This window comes from Chelonia mydas, chromosome 1 (genome assembly GCF_015237465.2).
Source record: "Chelonia mydas isolate rCheMyd1 chromosome 1, rCheMyd1.pri.v2, whole genome shotgun sequence".
In the NCBI taxonomy this organism is placed as follows: domain Eukaryota; kingdom Metazoa; phylum Chordata; order Testudines; family Cheloniidae; genus Chelonia; species Chelonia mydas.
This window is the reverse complement of record NC_057849.1, coordinates 163,746,618-163,760,713: the sequence shown is the minus strand read 5'-3', so window position 1 is coordinate 163,760,713 and position 14,096 is coordinate 163,746,618. Positions and strand designations below refer to the sequence as shown.

Below are 14,096 nucleotides of genomic sequence, written 5' to 3'. Positions count from 1 at the left end.
TGTGCCAGATATAGAGCTACTACTTATCTACTGGAGCAACCAAGTGGCAGATTGTGACATAATCCCAATAATCACCCCAGGTACATTCCTGGAAATGCAGTTTGAGTGGGGAAAGGCCATACTGCTGTGAGGGTTGGTAAAATATGGCAATGGATTGTTGGTAAGAATCTGGTCCAGTGTTACAGCAATGCAAATCATCACCCTCTGATGGTAGTTGATGGCCTCTGTGAAATAAGTTGGTTTGTTCTTCTTCAATTTTTAATTTTTTCAATGAAAAGGCCAAACATTGTGTTGGCATGGAGACGGCAACTGCTTTCTCACCACTAGTAGCCAGCGCTGTTACACTATCCTGCCAGGGTAGTGCAAGCTTCAACTGCTGCCCGGGCTAAACCTGTTCTCTGGCTTGACAAATTAACTTAGTAGGCCTGTCAGCTGCCTGCCATTCACTTAAAAATACAACCACATGGAAAAGTCATAAAAACCAAATCGGGGTGTGCATTGCTTGGGTGTTATAGACATGGCTATGACCTCATGGACACTAATCAAAAAGTGACAGTTTTATGCAGGTTTCACAGTTCAAAAATGATTGTGATCATCACAAAATCATTTTACCAGCTGCTAGTCGATGTGGACTAGAATGAGCTGATATTTTGTAGAAAACATTACATTAAAAAAAAAAAGTCTACTCTGCATTCACAACAACAAACAGGAGTATATACAGACATTTCTGGTTGGCTAGCCTGAGATCTATGCATTTCCCAGAAGATCTCAAAGCATCTGTGTCGTTAAAGCCATTCCAGACCTTCTTGAGTAGCCTGAAGAGCAGAACACATCAGAAATTCTGTGTAGTGAACTGTCTTGAGTGTTTCCATGTAACTTTTGCCCTTAGTATGGGTTTTTCTACAAAAAGATGATAGCATCCTACCTCTTCTACAATGGTTAGGCGAAATAGGGTAAATCAGGGGCAGGGATTCAGCCTTTGAATTTCTCATTATTTTGATTTTAATATTTTATTTAGATGATTGCACAGAAATCCAGGTATCTCATTGTGAGAATCTTTCCATTTTCCCCACACCATGCAAATGTCATTTTGTGAACTAGAAGGGACAAATCTTGCATTAATATTAGAAAGTTTAATCATTCTCCTGATAATGTGTAACTTGTCAACTCCCCACTGTCTAATGAATTACAGCAGTCATTGGCAATCCCTTGAGGCTGAGGATGATCTCTTTCACAGGTTATATGTTCCATGAGTCCTTGGAGGTGACTGAGGAATCCCATCCTTGGGCCACAGGCTTGTGGGCACACATTGCAGGTGGTGCTGGAAGACAGGGTTGGGCCTTCATTGCTGCGTGATAGTTGTCTTTCCTTTCTTACAGCAGTATTGTACGTCTCTACCAAACTAAATAAGTGAACTTGCTATGAATGTTTAAAGTAAGCACAGCTGATTAGTAACCTTGTCTGTTTATATTGTCTCAAGACATCTGAGCAAATCTGGACATATGGAAAAGGAAGGTTCTGCCTAATAAAAGAGGAGATCTAAACTCTGTCTTATACCCCAGTCCTGCAATCAGATCTGTGTGGGTGAATGGCTCTGCCTGCACGTATCCTATTGCAGGACTGGGGCCTTACATTGTAAATTCCTAGGGGCAGAGACACTATCTACTCCATCTTGTATATTGCTGTAAGGATGCTATCAAAGAATTTTTTCAAATTTTTGCTGAAGATAGTTGACCTGGGAAATTCTCTGTAATGATTAGTGTGTTTCAAAATGACACCAGGAAACATTTTGTAATAAAGTCTGGTTCCATACTGCATCCCACATCATTCAAATCATGTTAAGAATGTTATCAGATGCTGGAAAACAATGCCAAAATCCAGAACCGTGTTCATCAGACTTAATCAATTCAATTGTTTTTATTTTTTCTTTTGATCCTTTGAAGGGGCACACTCCCCCCGCCCCCATTTCCAACAAGATGATACCTTTCACTTATCTCTAAATTACATCTTCAAAGCCAGAGTGCTGCTGTAGATGATCAGAATGGAGAAAGAAGGCACTTTTCCAATTTAAAAATGCTATTACCTGCCTACACATACAGTATCTTTCCTTGTAGATTACTAATACTATAGCTCTCTGGACGTTTTTATCTCCTCTTATATTCATCAAATTCTGAACTTTCCTAGAGAAATGAGACTGCTGCAGTGCATTTGACAAGAGAGAGATAAATGATAAGCGCAAAGCACCTTGTCAGAGTGCTTTGTAACTCATCTGTTCATGTGAGTGTCACTGGTTGTCACATGGCTAACTTCAGCATTGGTTAAAGGAACAAATTCACTACCATGGTCAAGAAAAGCAATAAATAAATAAATAATTTAAAAATGCGTCTTTACCTCTGTGGATTCTCTTCCAACATTTGGAAAATGGAGTAGGTGGAAAAGCAAACGGGAAACTTCTACATCTGCTTAAACTTGGTTAAACTTTCGACAGTGCACACTGAATTCTATCCTATATTCCTACTCATGTGAATATTCCCATTAACTATTTATGTAAGTAAGAGCTGCAGTAGTTGGCCCATAATGCTTGGGGAGATGTTGGACACTAAATTACACCTCAATTTTGTTTCTTTAGTGTCTTCCTTTGCTGTCCCTTGCTTTCTGCCCCTCTACTGATCCAGATAAATATGGGGAATTAAGAAAAAAACATCTGTGTTTATCCTTGGATTGGAATAGAATTGGAAAGGCCTCTATAGCCATCTGCTACAAGTCCATGCTGTGGTTATTCACTTACTGTCATCATGCCATCCAGGAGGCCAGTTTCTGGTTTGGGCGGTGCCTGCAGTCGTTCCATCGACCACTTTTCAATAACTGATGTAACCTGTGGATTGTCAATGTTGAGCAGGCGAAACCCCGTCATGTTTACTCCACTGTATCTGTAGGGTTCCAGATCCAATGCAAATAGATCCTAAATCATCATTTAAAAAACAAAAAACAAAACACATTTTCAAGATGCTGTATCATTTTTAGAGCAAACTATTTGTCAGTTACAATCAAAGACTCTTGAAGTCTATACAATTTTTTGTCATTTTCAATCAAATGCTCATATATTTTTTTCCATTGTATCTCTTCCCTCTGCACTCCTGCAAACAATAGTGACAACATTTGTGAACAGGCTTTTTTTACAAATCTCATACCTGGTTTGTTGGAACATAAAAATCAGTTCCCCACAACAGCACTATTCTACAAGAAAGCTGCACTTCAATACCTGGTTTTGATTTATCAGTCCTCTCATAATGCTACAGCTATCACAAACCAACATGAAGAATTGGTTGTCCAAAATTAAGTATACTTCTCAATCCTGGGAATGAAGATTCCCGATGTGGAGAGTAATACAATTTTATGACTTGTGAACCCCATTTTTCTCCTGCCTTGCCAGCTACAGGTAACTTGCTGTCAGTGTCTAATGTATGTGTCAGGCCAGTGCAGAGTAACTCCATGTGCATTAGACACTTGGAGGAATGGCAGGGCAGGAAAAGAATGAGTATTGTAAGTGACATAATTCCATGATACTTTTCAAAACTAATGTTCTGCAATGAAAATGTGAGATGTGCTTGCTAGAGCTGGTTTGCATTTCAGAACAAAATCTTGCCGGTATCAGCAGACCAGTGAAGCAACAAATGATCAGATCATGGCTGTGTACTGTTATCACCCTTAAAGTGTCAACATTTACAACATCACAGCAATTCCTTGCTCTGAGTGTAGGGGATATACAGCACTGCCTCAGATATTGTAGCATGCCAACTGTCTGGTAAGTGTTGACTTTTTAAAGTTGAATTTACTAATCTTTGACAAAGGAGGGAAGCCCACATCCAGTCTTAAAATGTGGTGTGTATTTTTGGGGGAGATTAGAGTGAGTTGCATGGGAAGTTTTTCACGATCCTGTTTGAAGTTCTAAACATTCAGGGCAAGATGTGTATTTGGCATCCCAATGGAGTGACTTCAAGAGTCAGGATGGATTTCATTTCAACATAAATGTTTATGTGATACAAAGAAATAACCAAGTTTATCCATAGGAAGTGGCATGCACCCGACACTGTAGGCTGTGTGCCACTAATCTGCGTTCTCTCCTTTGCCTGCGGTTTAAAATGAAAACGGATCTCAATCTTAGATTTCAAAGAATAAATGTGTGATATATTTACTGAAAATTCAAATATTCATATAATAAAAGAAATATGAGGGCTCTTCTTCTGTAAGCCTGAAACATTCTTGTAGTTTCATGTTTTTGTTTCCTTATTAAATAAAACTTTTTTAGCCATAGGTTTTATTTGTCAAACCCTTGGTGTCACAGAGCACACACCAGCCTAATCCACCACAGCTGCTGACCTGCTGCTGAAGGACCTTGCCTATCTTCTAGTTGCAGCACAGCTGACAAACTCGGAGCAGAGGGAGTGGAAAGAGAATAATGTTATAGGCCCTGATTCAGCAAAGTATGTTGGCATGTGCTTGACCCCCATTAAGTTGGACCTAAACACATGCTTAAAGTCAGGCAGGTGCTCAAGTTCTTTCCTGAGTAAGGACTGATTTAAGCATGAGCTTAAAGGCTTTGCTGAATTGTGGCTTTAACACGGACTGTGCAGAACAAGAGATAGGGCTTCATCTAGAACATAAAAAGAAAAGGAGTACTTATGGCACCTTAGAGACTACCAAATTTATTAGAGCATAAGCTTTCATGAGCTACAGCTCACTTCACGAAAGCTTATGCTCTAATAAATTTGTTAGTCTCTAAGGTGCCACAAGTACTCCTTTTCTTTTTACGAGTACAGACTAACATGGCTGCTACTCTGAAATCTAGAACATAGCAACTCAACCCCAAATGGGGAAGTTTGGATTTGCTCCAAACTTGAATTTCTGGTCTCAGGCCCATATCTGTAATGGGCTAACTCAAAACCCTATCCTAACACCCCCCTCCTCTGCCAAATCTGAACTTAATTATTTGGACTCATCTCTTCACACAGCACTTCCTCAAATGTGATTTTGTTAATGGGCATTTCATTTTAATTATTTTTATGGAGCACAGTAAGAATTAGTGGGGGAAAGTGTAGGCCAGTGCTGCCAATTTTGACAGATTCTTCAGGACATCTCCATCACAAAATACTGGCTCCTGCAGTAATAATAATACTTAGTAATTTTCTCGTGTTTTTCATCTGTAGTAGTGACACTCAAAACTTAGAGGGAGATGCAAGATTTCAGCTGTCTTCACTGAAATAGGAGAAACAATGTTATCAGCAAAACTCTCAGTATTTCTTACCAGTGTTGTAAAAAAGTAGTGATAATATTCGGTCATCATTCCCATGGAAAGAATCTGTTGAAAAAGAAAGTCAAAGGGTGAAACTGACGTTCTAAATAAGAAATAGCCTGAGTTGACCTTGTAGTAGGGGCTTTCAGTGATTAAGGTTATTTCACTGTCTTTTGAAGAGCACAGGATGAACTTGGAACTATAGAATGCAGTTTACATTGAGGTCCGTAAGATACTAAGACATTTAGGCCCAGATCCACGAAAGGACTTAGGCACTTGAATGAGAAGTTAGTTCAAAATGTAGGTGCCACTGAGATCCTCAAAACCCTGGCTTGGTTGCCACCTAACTCCGTAAACACCTAAAATCCTTTGGTGCCTAAATTTCCCCCTAGGCACCTAAGTTTCTGCCACTGGGCGTGTGCACAATGCCTCACTCTAGGTGCCCAGATGCCTGAGCCCCAGCAGGATCCTCGAACTAGGTGAGATAGATGCTGCCCTGTGTATCTCAACTGTGGGGCCCAATTTGGTAGGCATGCTCTGAGCACTCCTCCTGGATCAGGGCGCACATCAGGCCGGTGATAGTGCCACCGCCTCCTTTATAACTTTTAGCCCAGTGATTGGAGCTCTCATATGGGAGACCTTGGTTCAGTTCCCCTCTCTGCCTGGTGGGGAGAAAGGATTTGAACAGGATTTCCACCTTTCAGAGTGCTCTAACCGCTGACATATGGGATGTTTTGAAGTGGGGCTCCCTCACTCTCTTATTGGAGCTGTTCCGCTTTGTATAAATAGTCATTGGAGCAGGGGGAATGGACCCTGGGCCTCCCATCTGAATGCCCAATCACCAGGCTACGGAATCACTCTCTCTCTGTGGCACAATTGCTATTTAAGCATTTACACAAAGTGCAACAGCTTGAATCTGAAAGATTGACAGGTACCCACATCTGAATATCCCATTGCTCAGTGGAGAGAGCACTCTCCTGTTCACATTCTTTCTTCCCATCAGACAGAAGGGGGAAATAAATCCATGTCTCCCAGATCCGGGGTGAGTGCTCTAACTATTGGGCTAAAACTTATAAGATGAGAGATGGCACCACTGCCGCTGCCTCTGGCATTTCTTGCAAAAAACTAACTTAGATGCCTAGCTCCAGGAGAGGGCTCATGGCTGGATCTGAAGCAGAAGTAGACACCTCCCTCCAGCCTGCACCTATGCAGCAAACTCCCTGAGAGGGGTGTGGCTTAGAAGAGACCTCTGATTGGCATCTGCTATTGGGTAGCTTAAGTGGGGAGCCATCTAGCATACTAGCTTTTGTGGATGCCATTCTTTGGCACATATTTCTCTCCATACAATGTATAGGGAGCCTGGACTCAAGCTTTGTGGATTCCAGTGATTTTTCTATGCACCCAAAAGTTAGGTAGTGTGATGCTGAGCATTACAACACGTAAATATCTTTGTGAATCCAGATGTTAGAGGCAGAATGGAGAGAATAACCTAGTGAACAGTGAACCAGGAGATGATATGAGTAGGAACACACTCATGTGTGCTACACTACACAAACCCTTAAAGTACAGTTCCATTCTGAAAAGTGGATCATCAGATCTTCCCACTGTGTGTGTTCAGAATGATATTTGTGGACTAGCGTTACAAAAATAAGTTTTTATTGCTTTTTAGTCCTTTTAGCCTTGCAGAATCAAAACAACAAAGATGAGTGAGGTAGAATCTGTTCCGTGTCCGTAAACAATTCTGTTGATGCACAAGTTCCAGTCAGTTACACATGTGCAAACCCATTGACAGCAATAGTTTTCCACAGATGTCACTAATGGCTTAATTTGGCTTACAGATATTTATCCCTGGTGATTATACACAAGAAGAAAAGAAACAGATTTGACTTTCAAGATCCCAAGTTGACACTGGAGCTAGAACAAGCATCATTTTACTTGTAAATTGATTCACATTTGAGTCATTAAGATAGAAGGAACATGGAACTCTAGAATGCCCTGTTAATGATATCACTGTTCATAGTAGAAATGCACTTCATAGAAATATTAAATCCCATGTAATTTAATATGAACACCATTGGCAGTATATACAAATACCTACTAACTATAATGATTTCAAAAGTCAGTCTACAAAGCTGCCTTGGATGACAAAGAGTAAATAAGTATTGAGATGGAAAGAGTGAGATCCAGTAGGAATTTTTATCTGCCGAAGTCTGCACCCCACTCAAATAAGTCCACTGAAGTGAATGGAAAGACTCCCACTGAATTCAATAGGCTTAGAATCAGGTCTATAACAAAGGATATTAGGTGGACTACCCACAAACAAAGAATTGCAGTCAAGAAATGAAAAAAATAAAGCTTAATCAATTTAATACTTTTTGAATTTAAAAATATAATGGCATTGCTTTTCAAAGTGAGAGAGTAAATATACATAAATAGCTGAAGTGAGAATTACAGAATGTCAATTTGCAGTGTAACATGCTATACTTTCATAATAATGAATGTGATTTTACTCTTGTTCTATTCAGATTTGGGCCCTGTTGCTGCAATGAGCTCTACGCGGTCCGACCCCTCTGCTCACATGGTACTCACTAGGATCTAAATCTTAAGCAGTAATAATCATCACCCCTTGTAGTCATTAAAGATGATAAAACTCGGCAGTTCTATAGCACTTACATATTATAGTGATGTGTTATTAAAAAAACCACCCTGAAATAGACAGCTAAATAGGATGGTTTTCATCCACAATCTCAAAGCACTTTACAAAGCGAGTAAGCATTATTATCTCCATTTTATGGTTAAATTGGTTCCCAAGTGAACTTCCCAATAAAGGAGAGTGTACTATAATTACTTTTTGGTACCCTTTTTCAACAGTTGTATAGTAATCTTTGTTTGCAAGTAATTGGTTTCTATAATAACTACTACGTTTTATTATTAAAGTGAATGTAGTCCTCGTGAATGGAGCCAATTTATTTCAGTCTTTATTTTTGGGACATATACAATCCAGAAAGCAGTCACTAAAGTTTTCTTATACCATAGCAGTTACTTATGTACTTCCCCTCTGAGCTGAAGGGACCACTTTTGAGGCAAGAGAGCCGTGTAGCCTTTATGTCAGTTCAGTCCTGAATTTCTCTGCAGAGATGGACAACTATTCATAATTATTTAGACTATACAGTCTTTGGGGCAGGGGACCATTTTTTTGTTCAGTGTTTGTACAAAACCTATCACAATGGGTCCTGGTCCCACTGGGACTCCTATATGTTACTATTGCTAATAATATGGTAGCACCCAAAGGCCCCAGTCACGTTTGGATCCCTTTGTACTAGATCTAATATTTACAGATAGGTAGACATGATCCTTGCCCCAAAGGGAAAGACAGAGCAAATGACCATAACAAACAAGAGGAAAGACAGAGTTAATGGGAGCCATGAGTGTTATTGTGAAGGGTTAATATCTAGACATCCGCCCACAAGAAACTAGACTCAGACTACTAATTTCTTTCATGTCCATCTCTGACCAACTATGCAATGAGTGATGAATTTGAATGAATACATTACAGATGAAAGACTCTGCACCCTCCTTGCTAATCCCCTGAGTCATCTAATCCTGTATAAACCTATTATTTAGGTAAAACCCTTCTTAAGAAAAGGATCACTGGCCAGATATGAGAGATTACGTGTTGAATTTGCCAAGATTATTCTGTTGACCTTTGATGGCAGTACTTAAAATGTTAAATTAGTATGGTCTTCAGCTGGAAAACAAAGTTATGAGCTGTAGGTAAATGTGGCCACGAAGAATAGATGAGGCTTTGCTGAATTGTAGTTGCAATTGGCAGTAACATTAAATTGACAGAGTGTTGCAGAATCAAAATGACAACAAATTAATCCACTAATTTTAATGGATTCCCATTAACTTGAATTCTTATATCCCGGCTACATTTAATGCACAGTTTCTTTAGACAATGTCAACGGAGGTTCTTATGAATGCACTGAGGTGCTGCTTAAGACTTTTATAATTGAGTGGGTGCCATGGGTGACCAGTTTTTCCAGAGGCCTTTTTTTTAAAAAACTACTTTTAATTTCTGTTGCTGGGGACTGGATGGTTTAAGAATTTGTGATGAAATAAAGATCCTTTCACCTCTAAATCACCACCCAGCCCCTATCACTGGTGAATGAAATTGTTACGTATTTGGTGTCTGTTTGATAGTGCACCTGAAATTAGTTTGGCCTTCTCTGTGTAGTTCCCAGGGGACACATGTGTACATCCCAAAAATCTCAACCACAACTAGCACTAATCAGTACCCTGTTTTGTAATCTCAGCAAAGTGTCCAATGACTTTGAGGGCCAAATCCAAAGACAATTGAAACCAATGGAAGGATTATCCTTGAATTCTACAGGCTTTGTTTCAGACCACGAATGTGCATGAAGACGGAACTCTCCTATCATTCACAAAGATAGTCCTTTCAGGTCAGGTTATAGGCACTCTTGGCCTGATTCATCAGCAGCTTGCACCTTTTGTAGTTATTTAAATCAGTGCAAAGTGAGGGTAAATTGCTACCAGATCTGAACTGCAACATTTCATGCCCACTTTGCGCTGTTGTAAAATAACTACACAAGGCACAGGGCAATGGCAAATCAACCTTACTGTCAAGTTGTATGAGGAAGCCTGGGCCATTAATCAAGTACTACCTGTTAATCAGGAACCTTTCATTAGAATAAATAAGCAAATTAATCATAAAAAATCCCTGTTTTCTACCAGTTTCATATAGTACTTTACTTATTAAAGGACAAAATCAAATGTCAGGAAATTTCAAAAACTTCTTGTGATATTTCTCTAAAAGAATGCTATAAAAATAAGCAGCAGAATTTCCCTACATTGCTGTGACATGTAAAGCACAGGGATGAAAACGTGGGCCCACTGAAATAACCCAAGGACTTTAAGCAATCCATGTGTAAATTTGCACTACTGCAAGCGTAGCTCTTGAAACGTGTTGTAAACCTTGTTAAATTTTAATAGACTAAGTATGTTTAGTAACTGGGTGTAGAGTGAATCAACACAGTGACTTCTCACCTCTGCACGCCTCCTTGGGCCTCAGTACTGAGCACAAACATGGCGGTTTCATTGTACCACAGCTCCTAACAGATATTTGACCACCTTACAAAAGCACCTTATAATTTAGCACTGTCGGCAACCTCTGCACAAGATTGGGGGTGGGGGGAGACTTGAACTACCCAGACATTTCTGGAAAAACTAATATGGCAAAACACAAAATTTCCAACGAATTCTCGGAATATATTGGGGACAACTTTTCGTCCAGAAAGTGGAGGAAGTAACAAGGGAGAGAGCCATTTTAGATTAGATTCTGATCACAAGGGAGGAAACGGTAGAGAAATTGAAAGTGGAAGGAAATTTGGGTGAAGGGGATCATGATGATTTCATTATTTTAAGGAAAGGAAGGAATGAGAGCAGCAGAATAAGGACAATGGACTTCAAAAAAGGAGACTTTAACAAACTCAGAGAACTGGTATGTAAGGTCCCATGGGAAGAAAAATCTAAGGGAAAAAGGAGCTCAGGAGAGCTGGCAGTTTCTCAAGGAGTCAATATTTAAGGCACAACTGCAAACTATCCTGATGTGAAGGAAGCATAGAAAGAGGCCAGTATGGCTCCATTCACAGCTCTTTAGTGATCTGAAAATCAAAAAGGAATTCTACAAAAAGGAGAAATGGATAAATTGCTAAGGAGAAGTAGAAAAGAATAGCACAAACGTGGGAACAAAATCAGAAAGACTAAGGCACAAAACAAGTTACACCTAGCAAGGGACATAAAAGGCAATAAGAAGAGGTTCTTTAAATATATTAGGAGTGAGGAAAGAGGAAGGAAAGTGTAGATCTTCTATATAGCAGGGAAGGAGAGCTAATAATTGATGGCATCAAGAAGGCTGAGGTGTTTAATGCCTATTTTCCTTCAGTCTTCACTAAAAAGTTTAATGGTGACCAGATATATCACACAATTAATATTAAAAGCAAGAGGGAAGGAATGCAAGCCAAAATAAGTAAAGAACAAGTTGAAGAATATTTAGATCAGTTAGATATATTCAAGTCAGCAGGGCTTGATGAAATTCATCCTAGGGTACTTAAATAACTAGCTGAAGAAATTTCAGAACTGTTATCTCAGAACCACAGTTATCTTTGAGAACTTCCGGAGGATGGGTCAGGTCCCCGGAAAACTGGAGAAGGGCAAACCTATCTTTAAAAAAAGGGTAAAAAAGAAGACTGGAGACATATAGACCAGTCAGTGGTGTGTTTAATCTTGAGAAAAGAAGACTGAGGGAGGACCTGATAACAGTTTTCAAATATGTTAAGGGCTGTTACAAAAAGAATCATGATCAGTTGTTCACTGAAGGTAGGACAAGAAGCAATGGGTTTAATCTGCAGCAAGGGAGATGTAAGTTAGATATCAGAAATTTTTTTTTTTACCTATGAGGGTAGTTGAGCTCTGGAAAAGGCTTCCAAGGGAGGTTGTGGAATCCCCGTCACTGGAAGTTTTTAAAAACAGGTTGGGCAAACACCTTTCAGGGATGGTCTAGTTTTATTTGGTCCTGCATCAGCATAGCGGGCTGGACATGATGACTTCTCAAGGTCCCTTCCAACTCTACATTTCTATGATTCTATGATAGGGGTATGGTAAGTTAGGAATAAAATACATTGACAGAGCATTATCAATGCTTGCTTACATATTGCTTATTCATTGTCAGTGCTATTATTCAATTTCATGAGCATTAAGTTACTCATTAATCAAATAATTAGATGCATTATCACCACTCTATTTCCCCAGGTTATAAAAATAAGCCTTATTAAATACATCTCACCCACATCCCCTCAATGCTAAATGTTCTTATGATAATATAGAAGGAGAGAACCATACTATGTAAATCCAGAGTACAGTAACTCCACAGACTTAAATCAAGCTATTTTAGATTTACACTGGTGGAACTGAGTAACTCGACTGCAATCCGTGGAGTTTATCCTTTCCTGAATACGCACTTAGCTATAATTGAGTGTAGAATTTGGCTCCAAATGTACATAAGTTTTGAGAAAATGCTATATTCTATAAAATACTTCAATTAGAAAATAACTCTAGTATCTAATTATTCCACTTTGTGCCGTCATACACATTGCTAAAACTTTGAACAAATACCTGTCCTTTTAAGTAAGTGACCTAAATGTCACTATAACCTGCTGACCAGAGTGTGGTACATGTTTCCCTGTGTGCTTGATCCACAGAGGATGAAAGTTGTACAGCCACCAGTTACAGTGCCTGGCTCTTTAACCCAAGCTGTGGAGGCTAATGCTCTTAGTTCTGGAAGTCCCCGCTTCAGTCTCATGAGTGTCAACAAAGATGGTAGTTAACACAACATAAAGGATTTTTTTTCAAATTACGTATGTATAGCCTCATATCTCAAATTATAATTTAGCCTCTAGGAATCTGCCCAATCTCTCCCTGTCTGTCTCTGTGTCTGCTGGATGTAGAGACTCCTCAATGCACCCAGCATGCACAGCCACAGAAGGTGCTCACTCTTCCAGTGGGGTACTGTGCTCATAGATACAGCTATCTGATGCTGGCTTATATTGCTTCCTAAACCAGCTCCGTTCAAATGATATATGGCATTAAGGTACTTGTGAAAGACAGGGTGAGATGCACTGAGCATGCCCAGTGTTTTGGCTGATGGCTTAAACCCAGGGATAGGATTTTGCCCAGCTGACTGATCTAATTTAGCTAGAGAAAACATTTTAAAGGAGCCATGTGACCAGAAAAGGACGTCTTCCTGGTTGACTGTTTCTTTAAGTTCAGTAAGAGAGAAGGGGATCACAGATCTGAACATCTCTTCCCCTTGCTCCCAAGCCCAGATGGTGATCTGGAAGAAAAGAGCCCCACTTAATCATGGGAATTCCTCCAATAGGAGTGGGAGTAGGGCCAGAGCTACTTAGGGTATGTCTATACTGCAGTTGTGCCGCTGTAGTGCTGTAGGATTCATACAAGGTTCATGCGCTTGGCAACATTCAGGGCGCACCCGGAGTGTTGTGCTGGACCTGTGCACACACAGCTCCTCTCAAGGGCATCAACCTTGGAATCTCGCCCAAATGACATGAACCGTGGGAAGCCTCCCAGGACTGGGCTCAAGGCCCGAGAGCAAGGAATGCGGTAGATAGAAATTGGTAAATAAGAATGTTAAACAAAGCCAGTGTATTCCTTTTATCTGTTGGAGAATGTAATGCGCGGGGGGAGAGAGAGAATAAAGGGGAAGGTGGAAAGCTGATAGGCAGCAGCCTGTTAGCAGAGACCAGCCGCTTGCTTGCTAAAAGCTGTGTCCCGTCTTGTCATTGAACCGCCACAACTGGCGCCTAACGTGGGGCCCTCAGCACTCACCTCACCCGGCAAGGGTTTCAGACGCGTCACTCATCCGCTTCGTGGATCCTGGTGAGTATTTTTCATTGTGGTAAGTATAGAAAGCTCCCTCTCTGCTTTGCAAGTGCAACACTGCAATGAGCTACAGAATTTGCTGCGTAAGGCTCAGCATGACTGCCCCACTCGAGAACTCACTTTCTTGCTACAGGAGGTGAGTGCCCAATGCCCGTGGTACCCTGAAGCCAGAACCCTTAAGCTAGCGGACTGGGAGCGGTTGGGCCAGACATTGCACAAAGACCTCGGGCGTCCGTGCAGGCTTTACATGCCTGGCACCTCTGCCGTGACGCGATACAGCTTGTCGCCTCGGACAGGTCCTCCCTCGCGAGGCTGGTGATCTCGC

At 40.5% G+C, this 14,096-nt stretch overlaps 1 protein-coding gene across 2 annotated transcripts in view; it reads right to left on the bottom strand.

Annotated features, from left to right (window-relative positions):
* Positions 1 to 14,096, bottom strand: part of GRIK1 (glutamate ionotropic receptor kainate type subunit 1) — a 237,972-nt gene that overhangs the window by 79,280 nt on the left and 144,596 nt on the right. For both annotated transcript variants that reach the window (XM_027832881.3, XM_037905334.2), the window contains exons 5-6: positions 5,306 to 5,359; positions 2,789 to 2,962 (exon numbers count right to left, since the gene is read on the bottom strand). In XM_027832881.3, the coding sequence (XP_027688682.2) occupies positions 2,789 to 2,962; positions 5,306 to 5,359 (228 nt within the window). The remainder of the gene's footprint in view (positions 1 to 2,788; positions 2,963 to 5,305; positions 5,360 to 14,096) is intronic.